This window comes from Ranitomeya variabilis, chromosome 2 (assembly GCF_051348905.1).
Source record: "Ranitomeya variabilis isolate aRanVar5 chromosome 2, aRanVar5.hap1, whole genome shotgun sequence".
Taxonomy (NCBI): domain Eukaryota; kingdom Metazoa; phylum Chordata; class Amphibia; order Anura; family Dendrobatidae; genus Ranitomeya; species Ranitomeya variabilis.
The window spans coordinates 876,210,265-876,234,505 of NC_135233.1; the positions used below are offsets into that span (position 1 = coordinate 876,210,265).

General features: G+C 45.6%; 1 protein-coding gene across 1 annotated transcript in view; it reads right to left on the reverse strand.

The window, feature by feature from the left end:
• Positions 1-4,706: 4,706 nt before the first annotated feature.
• The window catches only part of LOC143808072 (putative cation-transporting ATPase 13A4), a 506,094-nt gene continuing 486,559 nt past the window's right edge, over positions 4,707-24,241 (reverse strand). The window contains exons 29-30 of the mRNA XM_077290329.1: positions 22,507-22,587; positions 4,707-5,243 (exon numbers count right to left, since the gene is read on the reverse strand). Coding sequence (XP_077146444.1) covers positions 4,995-5,243; positions 22,507-22,587 — 330 coding nt within the window. The 3' untranslated portion in view covers positions 4,707-4,994. The remainder of the gene's footprint in view (positions 5,244-22,506; positions 22,588-24,241) is intronic.

The window sequence follows — 24,241 nt, forward strand, 5'->3', positions numbered from 1 at the left end:
CGTTCCTTTTTGGGACGCTCGCCCACGTTGTCATGGTCAGGCGACGTGGGGGCGTCGGCTCAGCCGCGTCTGCGGTCGCAGCCGTAACACTAATCTTGACATTTTGGGCTAGGTGCCAAAAGGTTACACAGTGATATTCCAAAATGGTGACCTCCACTTGCTGGATGATGTGTTCATCAATAGCAGAGTGGGGTCGCCCTGGAATTGGAGCTGTTTGCACTGCAAGTTCGACCACATTTGAATTGACAATGCCAGTTCTTGACTACATCATATCATGGGGAATTATCACCATAAACCTCTTTCATCTGATCGAATGGCCTTGTGGACATTCAAGTAGAGGAACTTGATGACTGCTCTGTATTCCGCTGGCTCCATTATCAAACCTCACACCACTTCAATACCAGTAAAATCAAGTTCGGTATCAGTTCTGAGTTGCAAATTGGCACGTAACCCATAGAGACATATCATTACAAGTGCAGTTTCAGCGTCTTGTGATAAATAGAAGTGGGTCAGGAGAAATCTTTAATGAACGCTCCTCGTATAAAGCATGTAAGGGTCCTAAAAGCCCGAACAAACTTTTGTATCTGCAAAAATGCATTTTAATATAAAAAGGAAAGCTTTTCGGAAAGACACATGAAAGTATGGAATCCCCATGTCTATCTCTGTTAAAATAACCTCATAGCTATAACCAATCTTTTTTATATTGATAAAGTACAAAATAATAAAGTGTGGGCTTAAAAACACTGCTGTGTAGGGATGAGCGAACCTGAGCTAACATTCAGGGTTTGTATGTCCGAATGCAGACTTTGTACCAGAAGTCTGTTTTTCTGCTCGGATTCGGTGTCAAATTAAGTATGTTGAAAAGCTCTAGCACAGACCATCAACAAGCTTTTAGGCTGTGAGCACTTCTGGAGGGAGTGCTCCGTGGGAGTACTGTGCCAAAAAGTCCCTGTATACTCTGCACCCGTGTCTGTGGGAGTACTGTGCCAAAAAGCCTCTGTGTACTCTCCATCCACGTCAGTGGGAGGACTGTGCCAAAAAGCCTCTGTGTTCTATGCATCCATGTCAGTGGCAGGACTGTGCCAAAAAGCCTCTGTGTACTCTGCACCCATGTCTGTGGGAGTATTGTGGGACTACTCTGAAAAAAAGCCTCTGTGGGCGTACTCTGCAAAAAAAAAGAATGTGTGTGTCTGTACTCTACAAGGGTGACTACTATGCCCAAAAGTCTGTGTGTGAACTCTACAGGCATCTCTGTGGGAGTACTCTGAAAAACGCCTCTGTGGTGGTAATCTGCAAAAAAGCCTCTGCGTGTGTACTATGCACCGTCTCTGCGGGAGTAGTCTGGAAAAATGTCTGGAAAAAGTCTTGTGGGATCCACACCTGGTTCATTTTGATGATTATGAGCTTGCCCACTGTGTCTGTAGACAGTTGGATGCGCGGGTCCACAGATCACAACCCCTGCTATGCTAAACACAAGTTCCGAAAGTACACTTTCCACAGGGCAGGCCAAAACCTCCAAGGCGTAACAGGCAAGCTCAGACCATGTGTCCAATTTGGAGATACCAATGTTTAATGGGACAGATTCATCACTCAGTACGTGGAGATATGTGGATACATACTCTTCCATTAGATTGTTGAAACTGTCTGTGGTTGGCATCTCTTTCTGCCAAACTACAGGAGACACATGTTTCTCTGGGTATTTGGGTTCTGTTTTCTGGCTGCAGTCTATGTACACAGCAAAGAAGTGAAGTATAAAAGTTAACTTTTAATAATTAATAATAAAAGAGTGCTGCTTAAAAAAATTGAAAAGTGGCTAACACAAGAGGCCCATTTCCCATAAAATAGTCAGATATACCATAATAGGTGTTCAGACTATAGTGGTAAATATGAGCAACTCCTAAGCTGTCTATTTTGTGGAAAACACTATTATGATTATGGTCAGGTACTTCCAATGTATTCTAATTATGGTTCGATAGGATTCCTGCTGACCTCAAGGCTGGTATTTAGTATTTGGAGCACAGTGCGTTCCATGGCCTGGATATAATGTCACAAGTTAACCTCAATGTAGGAAGCAAGCACAATGCATTCCACAGATCGAATGTGATGTCACCGGTCAGCCGGATATAGCATTTGGTGCACATTTGTGGTCCAAAGACCGGATGTGATGTCATCCGGTAGACTGGAAATAGGAGATAGGGGTGCTTGTGAATGCACTGCATTCCAAAAGGATGATGGGGTGGCATGCATTCCAGTGAAGGTAATACATGGATTCTAACTGATCTTGTGGCTTTCCCTTGGGGATTGGACTAGCCTAAATGATACGGAAGCATTTTTTCAAGCAGGCATTGCTGTGGGGTAGTAACACTGATGATGGCATCATCAGCGCTGGCCATGTTGATGGAGTACTTGAAGCAACACAACACCGCACAGTTGTCCTGCTTGGAGGATCACTCTTTGGTGGTGATGTTGCTCAGCAGAGCGACTCAACCATGCATGCTGCAGCTGAAATTCCAGTATCGCCTGCTGCTGCTCACAGTCTATCCTTTATATGCAAGGTGGATTTCCCCCTTGTGGGTATGTCACATATGAGGTGGTTAGTGAAAAGGCAGGAGTGATGCTGCAGCGTAGGCAGGCGAGCAGTAGCAGCAGGTTGAGAATACCGAAAGAGCCTGCACTTTCTGCAGCAGCTCTGACATCTCAGGGTAATTTTTCAGGAAGCTCTGCACCACCAAATTCAGGCAAGGCATGTGCATGAAACCGACTAGGCCCAAACTACTACAAGATTTTGCCCGTTATCACACTCCACCAGGCCAGGCTTGAGATTCAGCGGCACCAACCACTCATCGATTGGTTTCACAACAGCCTACTGTTGTTTTACCCTGTGTGTGCAGAAGTTGGCCCTGCGTATGAGGAAACAGTAGAGGAAGCAGAGAAGGAGGTAGAGACAACATAGAGAAAGAAACATAAAAAAATCCAACAATCCTCGGTGGTGGTAGGGCATACATCAAAACGCTTTCTACCTCAGGCCCAGCCACCACAACATTTACAAAGTGTTCAGTTAGAGAGATATAACTTTCCTGACCATACTTATAGGTCCACATTTTGGTGGTTATGTTGACCTTTACACTGATGGCGTTGTGCGGCACCCGATTTTGCACGCAACTTGTTCGTGATCGACAGGGATGGCCCACCTGGAAAAGTAGTGGCAGCTGAAACCACATACTGTGGTTCCCTGTGATCTCAATGTATAGTTAGCCTTTGTGAGGCCACATGTAAAAAATCCAATGTTTAGAGGATGTACAGCTGAATGCTTCAATGGGATGTTATGGAGATGTTCGGTGACGCGGTTGGTGGTGATGCTGTCACCATCTCTCTTTGGTGGAGCCAGGAGGCCCTGTTGCTAGGGAGAATCATTAAGAGGCTAAGACTGCAGCAGAAGAGGGAATGGGAGGAGGCTCAGATATTTCAGAGGAGGTGTGTACTCCACTACAGTTCGTGCTTTGCATTCAGATGCCTAGTCATGCAGGTGGTGCTCAGGTTAAGAACATTTATGCCTCGCTTCAGTCTCTGATGGCACTGCATGCAAACCACCCATGTCTTGTTAGGGATCTCCTTTGAGCTGGCTTTGGTGTGCTCAGTTTGTCAGCGCGGTGGGCAGTAGCAGCCAACACACTGGCTAGGGGCTGCCCCCAGTTAGATATGGATAAAAAAACCTGAAATATAAAATGTATTAAACATAACAGTTTAAAACTAATTAGTATAAACAGATTTGTAATATTTTTTATTAAATAAATATCACAACAGTAAATGAAAGCTTACACAATACAGTAAAAAGGTTGCACTAACACCACTCCTCCTAACCTTATCTTTTATTCTGAAAAACAGTTCAAATCAGTTTTTGTCAAATCAATATTTACTGACAGCTGAATGAAGAGTGTCCATCCTTTTACAGTTTCAAATAGAACCTTTGGAGAGGGGATAAGGAGGAAGAGACACTGACACAGGTGAAGAAACAGATCACAGTTGCAGCTGTCAGCAATTAATTTATCTCACTCTAGTGCTGGATTCACAACTACACTACTCAATACTGCTGTATAATATCTTCCATGGTGCTGCATCTGCTTGTGTGCTACACAAAGAGAAGAGCAGTATTATTGTTTCTGTGTGTACAGTGTATGTGAGACATCATAGTATCTAGTTTCAGCCCACTAGCTCATAGACAACTGAAAATTACAGATGGAGCATGAATATGTAGGGAAGACTGATGAAAAATACTGCTGTAAGGGGAACTGTTATCTGTCTTGACGTGTGTTTTAATAATTCACCTCATTTTCCACAATGCAAGTCTGAAGGCTCATTTCTTAGATCTATGTAATGTTGAGCTCCTTTGTTAGTCCTACTAAACATTTATGAAGAAATTGACAGCTAAAGTGGTGGAAATAAGTATTTGATCCCTTGCTGATTTTGTAAGTTTGCCCACTGACAAGAACATGAACAGTCTATAATTTTAAGCATAGGTTAATTTTAACATTGAGAGATAGAATATCGAAAATAAAATTAAGAAAATCATATTGTATAAATTATATATATTTATTTGCATTTCGCAGTGAGAAATAAGTATTTGATCCCCAACCAACCATTAACAGTTCTGGCTCCTACAGACCAGTTAGACGCTCTTTTGCCAGTGTGTTCTTTCATTGTCTCACACTGTCCAATCAGAGCTTACAATATCAAACTTTGTGGAGACACGCCCTTTTGACAAGGGGAATGGTAACTCCTAGTTGTCATTGAATCCATTAATTTTTGAAAGGAAATATAAGAAGAATGGCACAAACCAATGTTTGAAAAAAAGATACTTCAAACTGGTATTTGGTAACACAGCCATATCAGGAAAGCCGACAAGTCTTTTCTAACCCTCTTTGTATATGTGCAAACAGTTCCAATTGCAGACGGATTTTTGGCAATGCTTCTGCTCTGTGCAGTGTAGGCATTGATTATGGTCGATGCTTAGTTCCATTGTAAAGAGTTTTCTCCGTTTCGCCAACAAACATTGGGTTATCATATACACATTTCTGTACATCTTTTCCAAGTTCTGATTGGTTAGAGTAGTAAGTTTGGCTTATTGGGGGCCACATTGGGTCATCACAGAGAGCTCTTTCTAATACTCTATATTGGCTCCTTGATCGGTAGTTAAAACATGATTTTATCATTAGCCACAGTCTTCGGTTTTCAATAAATCCTTCCTGTAAGATAGTGGAAAATATTATTGTTACCGCTTGACTTGCATCCATAGATTATCTCTATATGTGCACAGATATGTAAAAATACATTTATCCTTGTGTGTGTTTGACTAGGCTGCAACTATCTAAATACAGATGTATCCAATTCCTAGTCCACTTTATAGGGAAGTAGCAAACCAACTTCAGTTTGCTCCCCCTAGTGGTAACATTGTGGTGCACATACTTAGCTGTGTGCGCTGTATAAAGGGAACAATATTTGTATCATAGGTAGTGTTGAGCGATACCTTCTGATACTTGAAAGTATCGGTATCGGATAGTATCGGCCGATACCCGAAAAATATCGGATATCGCCGATACTGATACCCGATACCAATACAAGTCAATGGGACACAAGTATCGGAAGCTATCCTGGATGGTTCCCAGGGTCTGAAGGAGAGGAAACTCTCCTTCAGGCCCTGGGATCCATATTCATGTAAAAAATAAAGAATTAAAATAAAAAATATGGATATACTCACCCGTCCGGCGGCCCCTGGACCTTACCGATTGTAACCGGCAGCCTCCATTCCTAAGAATGAGGAGTTTAGGACCCTCGATGACGTCACGGCTTGTGATTGGTCGCGTGCCGCTCATGTGACCGCTCACGCGACCAATCACAAGCCGCTACGTCATCGCAGGTCCTAAACTCCTCATTCTTAGGAACGGAGGCTGCCGGTTACAATCGGTAAGGTCCAGGGCCGCCGGACGGGCGAGTATATCCATATTTTTTATTTTAATTCTTTATTTTTTACATGAATATGGATCCCAGGGCCTGAAGGAGAGTCTCCTCTCCTCCAGACCCTGGGAACCATACACTGGGAACTTCCGATTCCGATTTCCAATACCACAAAAATATCGGAACTCGGTATCGGAATTCCGATACCGCAAGTATCGGCCGATACCCGATACTTGCGGTATCGGAATGCTCAACAATAATCATAGGTAGTTGAGAACCATGTCACAAAATAGTATTACATTTATCTATTTGGCTCAGGTTATACATTTGAAAAAATATAATGAAAATTACACTTTTCCCATTCCCTGATATCAATTTAAGGTACAATTTTCAGTTGTATAATGTTTGCCATGGACATTGTTCATTTTAATGGAATTTAAATTAATATTTATTTTATTTATTGGATGGATGTGCTGTTTTCCCTCTCGTTTTATCATGTGCTACTTCACCGGCTGGATCTAGCACCCACCTGTCACAAGTTTTCCAGCTATCTGCACAACCAGAAAACATGGTGAGCTCTCTCTTGCCCCTATAATTTTATTTTGCTTAAATGCATATATTTTGACAAAAAAATATTTTTGCAAAAGGATTTTTGACTTCTATGGCTTCTAATTATAACGACAACATACATAGCAAACTGTGGAATGCAATAACACTACCTCTATCAGAGTTCTAGCAAAGGGTCTGTAACCCTTACATTCCTTCTCCTATGCTATGTTAGAAGATAATATCTGCCCACATCAAAGTTCCAGTTTGATGCGGTTATAGATCATTTTACAATTTAAAAATCTAAAATCAATAACCAATGGTGCTAGCGTGACTGGGGTCCATGCTGCAAATATTGAGACAATACCACCCTTTTGTCACAGTTTGTCTAGATGAATGAAAAAGATACATATTTGTGCTCAGATATGCCCCTAGTAAATGCCAAAACTTGAATGGAAGATACACGGTCAGTGAACCTTGACAGCCATTAATGGTAGTGTGGCAATGAGCCGTTTGGCTCAGGGCACTTAGGTTAGAAATTGGTACCGCCGTGGAACAGGTATTTGTATCTATCTATTTCTAACCTAAGTGCCCTGATTTACCCAAATTGTATTTCAGACATTTATCTACGACGTGGGGCACAGGATAAATACGACTTTTACTCTTTGCTGTCAGCCAAATGTCTCATTGCCACACTACCGTTACTGGCTGTCAAGGTTCACTGACTGTGTTTGTATCTTCCATTCAAGTTTTGGCATTTACTAGGGGTATATCCGAGCACAAATATATATATATATATATATATATATATATATATATATATATATATATATATATATATATATATAGGTATATAGATATATATATAGGTATATAGATAGATATATATATATATATACAGTACATATATATATATATATATATATATATATATATATATATATATATAATCTTTTGCATTTTAAAATATAGTTCAAGAGAAGAAAGATAAAGATTACAAACCCTTGAGATTGAGCTCATTTTTTAATTTAATTGTAAACCCATTCTGCAATATGCTATGCACTGTGTGTTAGAGTTGGCGGAACCTACTGCTAGTAAAGGCGGTACTATATGGCGGTATAAAAGAACTCTGCTACTTCACAGAGTCCGTTAGCAAAGAGAACTCTGTGCCCTGTTAAGTTCACAGAGGAACACAGCTACTTAGTAGAGCCGATAGTGGTCATGCAGTCAATAGCAAACACGCAGCTCCTCTCCGGTGGAGCCGGAATTCTAATGGCTATACGCCAGCCCTGAATCCAAACACACAAAACTCCTCACCGGAGGTGCCAGCATTCTAGGGGCTTATTTCAGCCAAACCCTGACCGCATACAAACATGACCACACTGGCGCTGAGCTCATACATAAATTGACACTAGCGCATAGCCGTGTGGCCATGCGAACATTTTATAGTTGCAGCACTAGAGGACCTTCCTGGAGGACCAATGGGAGCTGCTACAGGGCCTGAGCGTGTGACCCCCGACCTCCAATGAGAGGTCCTCTCGTGGGCATGCTTAGTGTGTGCAAACCAGGACTTAGTCCGAGAAAAGCCTGCACACCACAGACCAGTTGTCATGTCGGACACTGTTCAGACCAGGTCGTTCGACAGACAGCGGTAATTCCGCTTTTGACCACTATGTGCTCATTGGCGTCGGCTAGATTTTATCTAGCTGGTCCGGGGTTAGTTTACCTGATGCTCGGATTGGAAGCTGGGCCATGCCCATTGCCTTTAAATAGTTCTCTTGAACATTGGGCGTCGCCGATTATAGCTTCTGTCTTGTGCGTTGTTATCTCGGTCTGGAGTGGTGAGCTAGTAGTTGGAGTATCGTATCTGGTGGTGTATTTTCCCTTTGTCTTATTTACTCCTTCCTATATTTGTATTTATTTTGCCCTGCGCATTTATAGTGTATTCCTGAGTGACTGCGGCGTGGTGTATATTTTCCGTTATCCTTGTCTGTGCTAACTGTGGATATTGGTGTATCTTTTCACTGGTTAGTGGGCGGTGGTTTCAGCCTAGGGTTGAAACAGGAGACAGGGTGAGGGTCGAGGCCTAGACATGCACACCATCAGTGTAAACTCTAGGTAGAGGGTCAGTCAGGATTTCCCTAGTCTGAGGGAAATTGCAGGGGCCCGGGTTATTAGCTCTTGCCCACCTAGTCTCCCCGTGACATTATAATTGGTCTTTAAAAAAAAAAAAAAAAAAAAGGGGGTTTCCTTTTTTTTTTGTTTTGTCATGGATCCCATGACTTCCATAACCCGTCAGTTGGAGGCGCTGTCCCTACAGGTCACTGAGTTGAGGGGGGCAGTGCAGCAACAGGGACTAGCAGTATCTAATGTGCAAGCTGGAGCGACAGGTAGAATTGCTGAGCCTAAGTTTCCTTTGCCTGAAAAATTTGCTGGGGAACGCAGTAAATTTGTTTCTTTTCGTGAAGCTTGCAAACTATATTTCCATTTGCGCCCGATCTCCTCAGGTAATGAGTCTCAGCGTGTGGGCCTGGTGTTGTCATTGTTAAGCGGGGATCCCCAAGCATGGGCATTTTCTTTGCCATCTGATTCTGCTGCATTTGACTCTGTGGAGAGTTTTTTTTCCTTTCTTGGAAACATTTACGATGAGCCAGACAGAATGGCTCTAGCAGAATCTAAGATACGCACTATTCGCCAGAGGGAGTGAGTTGCAGAGGATTACTGTTCTGAATTTCATCGCTGGGCGATCGATACACAGTGGAATGATCCAGCGCTGCAGAGTCAGTTTATTCATGGGGTTACTGGAAGGGTTAAAAAAGCCCTTCTGATGTACAAGACTCCTACTTCTCTAGATTCCGCTATGAGTCTGGTTGTCCGCATTGATCTCCTTTTGCGTCAGGGGGAGCATGAGACATCGCCTATGGGAGAGGGTTTAGGTTCACGTGTGGTTGCTGCAGGTGAGCCCATGGAGCCTATGCAAATCGCAGGGGTGTCACATGTGAATTGTCGAGCCCCTGAGCTCAGGAAGCAGGGAGCCTGTTTTTACTGTGGTAAGACTGGTCATTTTATTAACATCTGTCATCTACTGTCTAAGAAAAACGCAAACGGCGGAAAACTTCTAAGCTCAGAGGGTGTGGAGGAGACCAATCTGAGCTAATGTATATCCTCCATGGTGGTTTCTCAATGCATGCTCCATGCTAAGGTTATAATTGCTGGCAGTGAGCTGCCAATTACTGTTTTTGTGGATAGTGGTTCAGCCACAAATCTCATTGATGAGGAGTTTGCGCGCACAGCAGGTTTTAGGATTGAAAAACTGCCTCATCCTATCTGCGTGGTCACCATCAATGCTGCTCCTCTCTCACAGGGGGAGATTACTGAATTTGTGGCTGAGGTAAAACTCCACATTGGGGTTCTTCATTCCGAGCAGGTTACATGTAAGGTGCTCAGGAATCTTCCTGCTCAGGTGGTTTTGGGTTTTCCATGGTTGTCGATGCACAACCCGGTAATTGACTGGAAAACTCAGGACATAATCCAGTGGAGCTAATTCTGCCAGGAGAATTGCCTGGCCACATGTGTGTCTGCTGTGACTTCAAGCGTTCCGGAGTCACTTCTGGATTTTGTGGATGTGTTCTCTGAGAAGGGTTGTTCAGAGTTGCCGCCACATCGCCCCTATGACTGTACTATCAGGTTTAAACCAGGGTTCAAATTGCCTAAAGCAAGGATGTTTAACATCTCCGGTCTGGAGAGACAAGCATTAAAGGATTACATTGCTGAAAGTTTGAGCAAAGGGCACATCAGGCCTTCATCCTCGCCTGTGGCAGCAGGGTTCTTCTTCGTGAAGAAGAAAGATGGCGGATTACGCCCGTGTTTGGATTTCAGGGAATTGAACCAGATTACGGTTCGTGATCCATACCCTATGCCACTAATACCAGATTTGTTCAACCAGGTGGCAGGTGCTAAGTGGTTTACCAAGCTTGACCTCAGGGGGGCGTACAACCTCATAAGAGTCCGTCAAGGTGATGAGTGGAAGACGGCTTTTAATACCCCTGAGGGTCATTTTGAAAGTTTGGTGATGCCATTTGGGTTGACTAACGCACCTGCAGTGTTCCAACATTTCATTAATGATGTGTTTTCACATGTTTTGGGGAAATTAGTTATCGTGTACCTAGATGACATTCTCATATATTCTTGCGACTGTGATACTCATTTAGATCATGTCAGGCAGGTGTTACAGCTTCTCAGAGAGAATAAGCTGTATGCTAAACTTGAGAAATGTGTATTTTCTGTTCAAGAGTTGCCTTTCTTGGGTTATATTGTGTCTGCTTCTGGTTTTAAAATAGACGCCGCTAAGGTGCAAGCGGTGCTGCATTGGGAACGGCCTGATAACCTGAAAGCACTTCAGCGGTTCCTTGGGTTTTCTAACTACTATAGGAAATGTATCAAGGATTTTTCCATCATTGCTAAACCGCTAACTGACATGACTAAAAAGGGTACCAATTTCTCCGTTTGGCCTGAGGCTGCTGTGCGCGCATTTGAATTTCTTAAGAACAGTTTTGTTTCGGCCCCCATGCTTGTGCAGCCAGACGTGTCAAAACCTTTTGTTGTGGAAGTCGATGCGTCTGAGGTTGGTGTGGGGGCGGTACTGTCACAAGGCTCATCTTTGAGTGATTTGCGTCCATGCGCCTATTTCTCCAGGAAACTGTCGTCCGCCGAACGTAACTACGATATCGGCAACAGGGAGTTGTTGGCAATCAAGTTGGCCTTTGAGGAATGGCGGCACATCTTGGAGGGGTCGGTTCATCAGGTTACTGCTATTACCGATCATAAGAATCTGCTGTATTTGGAGTCAGCCAAGCGTCTGTCCCCCAGGCAGGCTCGCTGGGCATTGTTTTTCACGCGGTTCAATTTTGTTGTCACTTACAGACCGTGGTCTAAAAACACTAAGGCGGATGCTCTGTCCAGGTGTTTTCTGGGGGGAGAACCTCGGGAGGATCCAGTACCCATCCTCCAAAAGGGTGTTGTGGTTTCGGCTCTCACTACCGAGGTTGAGGCTGAGATTGCCGAGGCTCAGGAGGTGGTACCATCTGAGCTTCCCATCAACAAATCTTTTGTACCGCTTCATCTCCACTTAAAGGTTTTGGCGGAGCATCATGATGCTGTCCTGGCTGGCCACCCAGGGGTTAGAGGTACCTTGGAGTTGGTGTCACGTCAGTTTTGGTGGCACAAGATCCGACAGGACGTGGTCTCATACGTGTCAGCTTGTACCACGTGCGCTAGGGCTAAGACGCCCCGCTCCCGTCCTGTTGGCACACTACTTCTTCTTGAGGTACCTAGTAAGCCATGGACGGAAATCTCCATGGATTTCATCACTGATTTGCCCTCCTCAGCTGGGAACACGGTCATCTTGGTGATTGTTGATCGGTTTTCAAAAATGTTGCACTTTGTGTCTTTGCCTTCGTTGCCTAACGCTAAAACTCTGGCTCAGGTATTTGTGCAGGAGGTGGTCAGACTTCATGGGGTTCCGTCTGACATTATGTCTGATAGGGGTACTCAGTTTGTGGCAAAATTTTGGAAAGCATTTTGCTCACGGCTGGGGATCAAGTTGTCCCATTCTTCGGCGTTTCATCCTCAGTCAAATGGTCAGACTGAGCGTATGAACCAAAATTTGGAACAGTACTTACGCTGCTTTGTCTCTGATAAGAAGGAGGAGTGGTCTACCTTCCTTCTTTTGGCTGAGTTTGCCATCAATAATCACCGCCAGGAGTCGTCTGGGGAGTCTCCATTTTTTTGTGTTTACGGGCTACATCCTCAATTTTGTACTTTGAGTCAGAGGGGCTCTTCCGGTGTTCCGGAGGAAGACCAGTTAGGAGCACAATTGTCATCAATCTGGAGGAGAGTTAAACAGCGCCTGTTAAGTGTGGGTGCCAGGTACAAACGTGTGGCTGACAGTAGGCGTATGCCAGGTCCGGACCTGAGTGTGGATGACTGGGTGTGGTTATCCACAAAAAACATAAGACTCAAAATACCATCCCTTAAATTGGGTCCACGGTTTATTGGTCCATTTAGGGTCACCGCTGTCATTAACCCAGTAGCGTCCCGATTGGAGCTTCCTACGGTGTATAAGATACACAACGTGTTCCACAGGTCTCTTTTAAAGAAGGTGGTGGGTTCTGTGGACGTGGCGCCTATGCCACCTCCAGTCTTGGTGCATGGTAATTTGGAATTTGAAGTCTCCAAGGTGGTTGACTCTCATGTAGTGCGCCGCACTTTACAGTACTTGGTACACTGGCGTGGTTATGGGCCTGAGGAGAGGTTCTGGGTTCCAGCCTCGGACATTCATGCGGATCGGCTGGTCAGGTTTTTTCACCGCCGCCATCCGGACAAGCCGGGTCCTATAAGCCGTGAGGGCCCTGGGGTCCCTCGTAGAAGGCGGGGTACTGTCATGTCGGATGCTGTTCAGACCAGGTCGTTCGACAGACAGCGGTAATTCCGCTTTTGACCACTATGTGCTCATTGGCATCGGCTAGATTTTATCTAGCTGGTCCGTGGTTAATTTACCTGATGCTCGGATTGGAAGCTGGGCCATGCCCATTGCCTTTAAATAGTTCTCCTGAACATTGGGCGTCGCCGATTATAGCTTCTGTCTTGTGCGTTGTTATCTCGGTCTGGAGTGGTGAGCTAGTAGTTGGAGTATCGTATCTGGTGGTGTATTTTCCCTTTGTCTTATTTACTCCTTCCTATATTTGTACTTATTTTGCCCTGCGCATTTATAGTGTATTCCTGAGTGAGCGTGCGGTATATTTTCCGTTATCCTTGTCTGTGCTAACTGTTTGTATTGGTGTATTATCTTTTCACTGGGTGGTGGGCGGTGGTTTCAGCCTAGGGTTGAAACAGGAGACAGGGCGAGGGTCGAGGCCTAGACATGCACACCATCAGTGTAAACTCTAGGTAGAGGGTCAGTCAGGATTTCCCTAGTCTGAGGGAAATTGCAGGGGCCCGGGTTATTAGCTCTTGCCCACCTAGTCTCCCCATGACACCAGTGCAGGGTACAATAGCAGAGCCGGGAAAGGCAGCAGTAACCCTTTGCACAGTATCAGGCAGAGCAAGACGCTGGGACCGACGTCTAAGCTGCAGAATGGGAGACCGCAGAAGACATGGTTCGAGATTCCCCCTGTGCAGAGGTGGGAACTCGACCCCTAACATTACCCCCCTTGAGCCTCACTATGCTCAAAGGCTGCAATGAGTAACGGAGCCCGAATGTGCTCCACAGGTTCCCAGGTTCTGTCCTCTGGGCCGTGGCCCTTCCAGTCCACCAGTAGTATTTTTTTGTCACGCACTACCTTTGAACCCACAATAGCATTCAGCTCATACTCGTCCGTGGACAAAGCCGATGTCCCGGCAGATGACTCGGAAAACCGGGACATATAGATGGGCTTTAAGAGGGAAATGTGGAAAGGTGTCGGTGATAACAAGGCATGGAGTAGAAGCCAAACGGTAGACCACAGGGTTAACCTGTTCCAGAACTTTGAAAGAACCAATGTAGCGAGGCGCAAACTTAGTGGACTCTACTCGAAGCCTGATGTTATGGGCGGAAAGCCACACTAAGTCACCAATAGCGAAGGTCAGAGCGGGGCGCCGGTGAGCATCGGCAGAAACCCTCATTCTCTCCTTCGAAGCCCGAATGGCATCCTGTGTGCGGTCCCAAATGTCACGTGCCTCCACTGCCCAGTCTGCCACCCTGGAATCAGTGGATGGCATGGGCACAGGGACACGCGGATGCTGGCTGTAATTAAGGAGAAAAGGAGTCTGCCCAGTGGAATTGGCTACGGCGTTGTTCAGAGCAAATTCCGCCCAAGGTAGCAAAGATGCCCAGTCATCCTGTTCAAGAGACAAAATGACGCAAATATGTCACCAGAGTCTGGTTTGCCCTCTCTACCAACCAATTCATCTCGGGATGATATGCAGAGGAGAGATTCAGTTCTATGCTGAGTAAATGACAGAGCTCTCTCCAAAACCGAGACGCGAACTGGGGACCCCGGCCACTGACAATTTTATCAGACATGCCATGTAAACGGAAAATATGTTTTACGAACAACGCCACCAAGGCCCCTGCATAAAGTAACCGTGGAAGTGGCACCAAGTGCACCATCTTAGAGAAATGATCAGTGACTACCCATATAATGGTGCAGTTACGAGACATGGGTAAGCCCACCACGAAGTCCATTCCGACCATCTCCCAGGGCCTGTCTGCCACCGGTAAGGGGTAACGTAGCGCAGCCGGCCGTTGCTAAGAAGGCTGACTCTTGGCGCAGGAGACACACGCCCAAATATAGTCCCCGAAGTCATTGGCCATATGCGGCCACCAGTACGTCTTCGCCAAAAGCTCAGATGTCCTCTTGGTCCCAAAATCTCCACTCACTCTGGAGGAGTGAGCCCAAGAGAGAACCTCTGGTCGCAAATTGGATGGAACAAAAGTCTTGCCTGGGGGCACAGACTGTAGCGAAATCGGAGAGTAAAATGAAACCGGGAGAAGAACAGGGACGATCTAGCCTGGCGAGAATTCAGCTGCTGGGCCGTCTGTAAATATATCAAGTTCTTGTGGTCTGTGAACACTTGGAAGGGAAAGCGGGCTCCCTCCAAGAGGTGTCTCCACTCTGAGAATGCCAACTTCATGGCTAGCAACTCCCTGTCCCCAATGGAGTAATTCCTCTCCGCTGGTGAAAAGGTCTTGGAGAAGAAGAAGCAAGGATGCTTCCGACCTTGAGCATCCTTTTGGAAGAGGACTGCTCCAGCACCAACGGATGAGGCATCCACCTCCATCCATAATAAATGGCTTATCTACATCAGTGCGATGTAGGAAAGGGAGCGCTAGTGAAGTGTGACTTAATCGAGAGTAAGGCCTTGGAGACCTCCTCTGACCACAACTTGGGATTTGCTCCCTTCTTGGTGAGGGCAACCAAGGGAGCTACCAAAGTTGAGAAGTGTAGGATGAACTGGTGATAGTAATTAATGAACCCCATAAAGCGCTGCACCGCTTTAAGAGAATGGGGTTCCTGCCAGTCCATCACAGCCTGTAGCTTGGCAGGATCCATAGCCAATCCCTGGGCAGAGATGATATAACCAAGGAAAGGCAAGGACTCCTGCTCAAACACACACTTCTCCAACTTGGCATAGAGGGAGTTTGCCCGTAAGAGGTCAAAGACTTTGCGAACATCTCTCCGATGGGAGTCAATATCTGGAGAGTAGATGAGGATATCATCCAGATAGACTACGACCGAGGTGGTGAGCATATCCCAGAAGATGTCATTCACAAAGTCTTGGAAAACGGCTGAGCCATTACAGAGCCCAAAGGGCATCACTAGATATTCATAGTGCCCATCCCAGGTGTTAAAGCCATCTTCCATTTGTCCCCCTCAAGGATGCAAATCAGGTTGTAAGCACCCTGCAGATCTAATTTAGCAAATACCCTTTCTCCCCGTAGCCTATCAAAGAGCTCAGATATCAGAGGTAGTGGGTAGGGTTGAGCTAAACGGGACGGCAATTTTCAGAAGTCGCCGACTTTTGGCAAAGTCGGGTTTCATGAAACCCGACCCCTGTGTGGGGTCGGCCATGAAGTCGGCGATCTTCTGAATCTGGAATCGGAATTCCGATACCGATTCCCGATATGTTTAAGATATCGGGAATTGGTATCGGAATTCAGATTTAAGTGTAAAATAAAGAATTAAAATAAAAAATATCGCTATACTTATCCTCTGACGGGCCCTGGTACTAACCGGGAACCTTTCTTCCTTAGAATCAGCCTTCCAGGACCTTGCGGTGACGTAGCGGGAACGTCGCGGCTTGTGATTGGTCGCGCGGCCGCCCATGTGACTGCTCACGCGACCAATCACAAGCCGCGACGTCACCGTGACGTCACCGAAGGTCCTGGAAGGGCTGATTCTTAGGAAGGAAGGCTGCCGGAACGAAGCCGAGGGTGAGTATATTCCTATTAGGTATATACTCACCCTCGGACACGCCCTGCTTCTTTCCGGCAGCCTTCCTTCCTAAGAATCAGCCCTTCCAGGACCTTCGGTGACGTCACGGTGACGTCGCGGCTTGTGATTGGTCGCACGAGCGGTCACATGGGCGGCCGCGCGACCAATCACAAGCCGCGACGTCACCGTGACGTCACTGCAAGGTCCTGGAAGGCTGATTCTAAGGAAGGAAGGTTCCCGGTTAGTACCAGGGCGCATCAGAGTGTAAGTATAGCGATATTTTTTATTTTAATTCTTTATTTTACTCTTAAATATGGATCCCAGGGCCTGAAGGAGAGTTTCCGCTCCTTCAGACCCTGGGAACCATTGGAAACCCAATGCACTGCATTGGGTTTCGTGTTTCGGCCGACCCTGACTTTTTTATAGGATCGGCCGATTTCACTCGACCCGACTTTTGAAAAAGTCGGGTTCCGTGAAACCCGACCCGATCCTATAAAAGTAAAGGTCGCTCAACCCTAGTAGTGGGTACTTGCTCTTAACGGTGATGGTGTTAAGACCTCTGTACTCTATGCATGGATGTAGTTCTCCACTCTTCTTCTCCACGAAGAAGAACCCAGCCCCTGCAGGTGACACTGACTTCCTAATGAATCCTCTTGACAGATTCTCTTGGATATACTGAGACATTGCCTCCGTCTCCGGGAGAGATAACAGATAGACTCGACACCGGGGAGGCTCTGCACCAGGCACGAAGTCAATAGGACAGTGATGGGGCGGTGAGGTGGAGGGGTCTCCGCAGCCCTTTTGGAGAACACATCCGCATAGGGCCAATAGTGCTTGAGGAGAGAGGAAAGATCTGCGGGTACCTCTGTTGTAGCAAACTGAACGCACTCCCTCTGACATCTACCCTCACAGGATTTACTCCACCCCAAAATTCTCCCTGAGGACCACTCTATATGAGGAGAATGATAGCGTAGCCATGGTATCCCCAACAGGACCTCATCAATTCCCTCAGGAATGACTAGTAGAGAGATAATCTCCTGATGTGATGGAGACATAGAAAGAGTGAAAGGAATGGTTTGGTGTGTAATCTGGGTAGGTAGTGTCAACCCATTTACTACTCGGTTACTGGTTTGGTGAGCATCACCAGGGGTATTGCGTGTCGCTGGGCGAAAGCGGATGACATAAAATTACCCTCCGCCCCAGAGTCCACGCAAAGCTCTACGATCAAAGTGGATGGGCCTATGTTAATTGTCCCCTTGAAGGACAACTTAGAGGAAAACGTCGCCATGTCTAGTGTACCTCCTCCATCTACCACTAGATGCTGACGTTCCCCCAATCACTGAGGACACCTGGAGGCAAGATGTTCTGACTGCCAGCAAACATGACAGACCTCAAATGTACGAGCGGACAGGGACTTGGATCCCTCTCGTGACACCTCTATGGCCTCATGTGACTCGGGCGCCTGGACCAGAGATTCCAAAGGTTTAGCGAAGGTGGGAGCCAGCCAAAACCTCTGCCTACACTGGGCTCGCTCCAACCTTCGCTCGTGAAAACTAAGGTCGATGCAAGTTGATATAGCTTTGAGCTCCTCCAGTGTGGCGGGAATCTCCCTAGTGGACAAAGCATCTGTTAGGTGTCGAGTTCCTGCCTCTACACAGGGGGAATCTTGAACCATCTCCGCTGCATTCTCCGATTCTTCTCCAGCCGCAGTGGAGCCTGCTCAGCAGATTCGTCGGTCCTAGCGTCTGGCTCAGGCTGATACTGTGCGACTGGATACTGCTGCCATTCCAGCCTCTGCCTTTGTAGCCAGCACTGCTCAGCAGTGAGCAGGTCTTTCTGGGACTAAGTCCTGCTTTTCTCATACTGAGCATGCCCACGGGACGACCTCCCATTGGAGGTCGGGGGTCACATGTTCAGGTCCTGTTGCGGCTCCTATTAGACCATCTGGAAGGTCTTGTAGCACTGCTGCTATAAAAGGTTTGCATGGCCGCTCGGCCATGCGCTAGTGTATACTTGAAAACTTGTGTGTGTGTTGATGTGTAAAAGTTGCTCATTAATCATCCCCTCCATTGTGTATGACTGCTTGTGTAAGGAGGATGATTGCTATCTAGCGCATATTGCTGTGACCGCCAGTGCGGCGCCGTGCGCTATTAGAGCGCTTTCCTGACCCAAGTCTGGGTGGTTAGTGGCATCTGCCAGAGCGGCACTGCATGCACTCTTGTGCATAAAGATTATTATTTAAGTTATATTCTGACACCCACTAGCGGTGTCGAGCGCAAGTGGTCTAGACAAACTCTAATCCTGATTTTTGGGATTGAGTTCTGTGACTCCTTGCTTGTGCTTTTTGTGCGGTACCGTGGCCCTGTGATGCAACAGGGTTCACTTCTTTCATACAGGGTGAAGCTAACCTGTGTGTGTATCCTCATTGTACAGCAATATAGTCCGTCATTACTCATCAGCAGGTTCCATCTCTGCACGGTGGACCCGGGGCTACGAACGCACCTTTTACCATCTCTCTAATTATTTGGTGCATTCCGCTAGCCCTAACAGGATCCTTCACATGGTCAGCCACCCCCTCCAAAATACCGGGATGAGGGCTTTATCCGACCACTCCAGCTCAGATGCTAATGTCCAGAAGTGGACGGCAAAATGGCTGACCATGTTCGAACCCTGAGTCAATGCCAGCAGTTGGAGCGCTGTATCATAGGTGACTCAAGGTCCCAAAAAGACCTGTTTCAGAGTGCTCAGAGACTGAGGAACACTCTGCACCACATAATCGTTGCGCTTCCACAGTGGCGTAGCCCACTGCAAACCTCTGTCCGACAGAAGAGAGATTATGAATCCCACCTTTGCCCGCTCCATGGGAAAACCTGCAGCCAGGAGCACGAGGTGTATACCGCACTGGCCCATGAAACCCCTACAGGATTTACTGTCACCAGAGTATTTTTTGGGCAGCGGGAGGTGAGATAAAGTCGGAACAGAGGTGGTAGTGGGTAAAATTGCTGCAGCCACGCTAGCAGCCTGAACAGCTATTGCGGTAACATCCACTGCTGAGGTTGCACGCTCGAGAGCCGCCAACCTGCCCTCCAGCAGCTGGATCTACCCCTGCAATCGCTCTTTATCCGCCATTATTTAACTAGACCCTGGCGGAACGCACCGAATATATATATCAGAAGCAGTAGGTGCGTTCGCAACCCGGGGTCCACCGTGCAGGAAAAAACCTACTGCTAGTAAAGGCGGTACTATATGGCGGTATAAATGAACTGTGCTACTTCAAAGTCCGTTAGCAAAGAGAAAGCTGTGCCCTGCTAAGTTCACAGAGGAACACAGCTACTTAGTAGAGCCGATAGTGGCCATGCAGTCAATAGCAAACACGCAGCTCCTCTCCGGTGGAGCCAGAATTCTAATGGCTATATGCCAGCCCTGAATCCACACAGCCTTATAGGGGCTTATTTCATCCAAACTCTGACCACATACAAACATGACCACACTGGCGCTGAGCTCATACATAAATTGACACTAGCGTATGGCCGTGCAAACGTTTTATAGTTGCAGCACTACAGGACCTTCCTGGAGGACCAATGGGAGCTGCTACAGGGCTGAGCGTGAGAGGTCCCCCCGTGGGCATGCTCAGTGTGTGCAAAATAGGACTTAGTCCCAGAAAAGCCTGCTCACCGCAGACCAGTGCAGGGTACAATAGCAGAGCCGGGAAGGGCAGCAGTAACCCTTTGCACAGTATCAGGCTGAGCAAGACGCTGGGACAGACATCTCCGCTGAGCAGACTCCACTGCGGCTGATGCAGAATGGGAGACCGCAGCAGACATAGTTCGAGATTCCCCCTGTGCAGAGGCAGGAACTCAACCCCTAACACTGTGGTACATAGTGGCTGCAGAAGCCAAATGGTCCAAAACTTTTAATGCACCTCAATTGCAAATATTATGTTCAGTCAAAAATACATAAATTTAAGTAAAATAAATGCCCCAAAGGAATCCATATCATTTAAGCACCGGTTTCTGTATTCATTATAGCAATAAAATAAATCAATCTCAAATGTGCACATGTATCCTTTTAGAACTATTATTTATTTGTTATAACTGATTATGCTATTATAGCATATGAAGATTTATTTTGTATTTTTATTTTGTTTTATTTTATTTTTTTTCTCCAAGGGTGCACACATGTATTTTGTTATTGATCTAAATATTCTATCTGGCATATACAGTATATTGTGTGTCACAGAAACATGTAAACTGTGCTTATTGTTCCACTATAATAATTGAATTGATTTCATACAGCAAAGGAACAGTGGATGCTAAAGGAAGACAATAAAAATAGCCCATTGCTCACATTTGAGTAAAGTATAAAGTAGCTTTGTTGAAATGCAGAAAAGGAATGTAAACCTGAGCAAGGATGACTGACCATTAGTGTTGAGCATTCCGATACCGCAGGTATCGGGTATCGGCCGATATTTGCTGTATCGGAATTCCGATACCGAGTTCCAATATTTTTGTGATATCGGAAATCGGAATCGGAAGTTCCCAGTGTATGGTTCCCAGGGTCTGGAGGAGAGGACACTCTCTTTCAGGCCCTGGGATCCATATTCATGTAAAAAATAAAGAATAAAAATAAAATATATGGATATACTCACCCGTCCGGCAGACCCTGGACCTTAGCGATGTAACCGGCAGCCTCCGTTCCTAAGAATGCAGTGAGTGTAGGACCTGCAATGACGTCGCGGCTTGTGATTGGTCGCGTGAGCGGTCACATGAGCGGTCACGCGACCAATCACAAGCCGCGACGTCATCGAAGGTCCTTCACTCTGCATTCTTAGGACCGGAGGCTGCCGGTTACATCGCTAAGGTCCAGGGTCCGCCGGAGGGGTGAGTATATCCATATTTTTTATTTTTATTCTTTATTTTTTACATGAATATGGATCCCAGGGCCTGAAGGAGAGTTTCCTCTCCTTCAGACCCTGGGAACCATCCAGGATACCTTCCGATATTTGTGTCCCATTGACTTGTATTGGTATCGGTATCGGTGAGATCCGATATTTTGCCGGTATCGGCCGATCCAATCTGATACCGATATTTTCGAATATCGGAAGGTATCGCTCAACACTACTGACCATTGCTACTAATCAAAAACATCTCATCTCCAGAATACTGGAAAACTAATGTCAGTTTAAACCAGCACAAATTACTACAAAATAGCGTAGGGTACCCAGGCTTTGACTGGCCCTCAGGAGAACATGAGAATCCTCTGGTGGGCCCCTGTGCAGGAGTGGACCACCGTCCTCTTATATGAGTAGTACTTGGTACTATATTCTTGAATCACTACATACAGACATAGACGGCATCGTATTCATTTAACAATGTACCCAGTTCATTGTTAGATACATTTGGGATTGAGGATAATGTCACATTTGCATCTAGCTGAAAAGTGAGGCCCTGGACTTGGTTTCTGTGCCCTTGGCACCCCAGTCCGACACTGGATATACCACTAATAGACCATGCGGCTGCTATGGGGCCCGTGAGTCTGGGGTGCCTGATGCCAGCACGTGCCCTGTCAGCCCAACTTTCAACTGTATCTGCATCCTGAATGCAGATACAGCTGAAAACAATAATGATTATGTATCTTTTAAATCAATGAGCACTTTGTGGGGCCATCATACTATGTGAATGGTTATTTATGGGGTCATCATATTATGGGGAGGGCTATTAATGGAGCAATCGTACGTCATACTATGTGGAGGACTATATATGGGGACATCATACTATGTGGAGGTCTATTTATGGGTCTACCATACTATGTGGAGGACTATTTGTTGGGTCATCAGACTATGTGGAGAAAAATGGGTTTTTTTATGGGGTCATCATAATATGTTGAGAACTCTTTTGCTATAGGGCCCCATGATTTTTATGTACGTCCCTGACAAAATATGTCCATTTAAGAACAACAGTAATAATAGCAATAAAGTAACAAAGATAATTGCATAGTTGCACTGTGTTAAAATAAATAAAATAAGAAGTATTACCTCAACTAGATATGAAACCACAAATAGAGCAGCCACCATAATTATGGTATTCCTCCTCCAATAATATGGTGTGCAGACAAGCTGAGTAGGAAAATAAACAAGACTAATATTATCTGTTTCATTATTCTAGCAATTAACACAACTGTCACTTATGTCATTTGCTGGTTTAATTAGGGTCCAACAAAAGGATTATAAAGTGGTAAAAAGCAAAATAACGTTTAGTTAGTAGAAGTCGGATAGAAAATACAAACCAGAATAGCCTCTGTACAGTAAAATAAGCTGTTCTGAATCTATTGACATGTGTGTGTATATATATATATATATATATATATATATATATATATATATATATATATATATACACTCACCGGCCACTTTATTAGGTACACCATGCTAGTAACGGGTTGGACCCCCTTTTGCCTTCAGAACTGCCTCAATTCTTCGTGGCATAGATTCAACAAGGTGCTGGAAGCATTCCTCAGAGATTTTGGTCCATATTAACATGATGGCATCACACAGTTGCCGCAGATTTGTCGGCTGCACATCCCTGATGCGAATCTCCCATTCCACCACATCCCAAAGATTTAATGTTGTTTACGCCAAATTCTGACCCTACCATCCGAATGTCGCAGCAGAAATCGAGACTCATCAGACCAAGCAACGTTTTTCCAATCTTCTACTGTCCAATTTCGATGAGCTTGTGCAAATTGTAGCCTCAGTTTCCTGTTCTTAGCTGAAAGGAGTGGTACCCAGTGTGGTCTTCTGCTGCTGTAGCCCATCTGCCTCAAAGTTCGACGCACTGTGCGTTCAGAGATGCTCTTAGGCCTACCTTGGTTGTAACGGGTGGCGATTTGAGTCACTGTTGCCTTTCTATCAGCTCGAACCAGTCTGCCCATTCTCCTCTGACCTCTGGCATCAACAAGGCATTTCCGCCCACAGAACTGCCGCTCACTGGATTTTTTTTCTTTTTCGGACCATTCTCTGTAAACCTTAGAGATGGTTGTGCGTGAAAATCCCAGTAGATCAGCAGTTTCTGAAATACTCAGACCAGCCCTTCTGGCACCAACAACCATGCCACATTCAAAGGCACTCAAATCACCTTTCTTCCCCATACTGATACTCGGTTTGAACTGCAGGAGATTGTCTTGACCATGTCTACATGCCTAAATGCACTGAGTTGCCGCCATGTGATTGGCTGATTAGAAATTAAGTGTTAACAAGAAGTTGGACAGGTGTACCTAATAAAGTGGCCAGTGAGTGTATATATATATATATATATATATATATATATATATATATATATACTTATATATCTATCTATAAATATATATATGTTTGATCAGATACTGATCAAAAGTTCACATACGCTGGTAATTTTGGCCTGATGACATGCACAGAAGTTGACACAAATTTGTGTGAATGGCTACTCAGGTAACATCCTCACCTGAATAATTCCGGAAATGCTCGGTGCTCACTGTGTAGACTGAGCACAGTGATACTCGGGCAAGTATCGAGTAGTGGCGAGCACATTCGCTCATCACTAATGAACATGTGTTCTTTTTCAGACCAGCAGAGCTATCAGTGCCATCGGTTTGTTACCGCAGCTGCTGGAGCTTTCTCACTTCTTGGCATATTTCAAAATAAAAAAGACAAGGACAATATTGATAAGCAATAAATAAACTGAAACTTAGCACAATAAAAACGTAGAACAAAGCTATTTAATTGATCAATATTT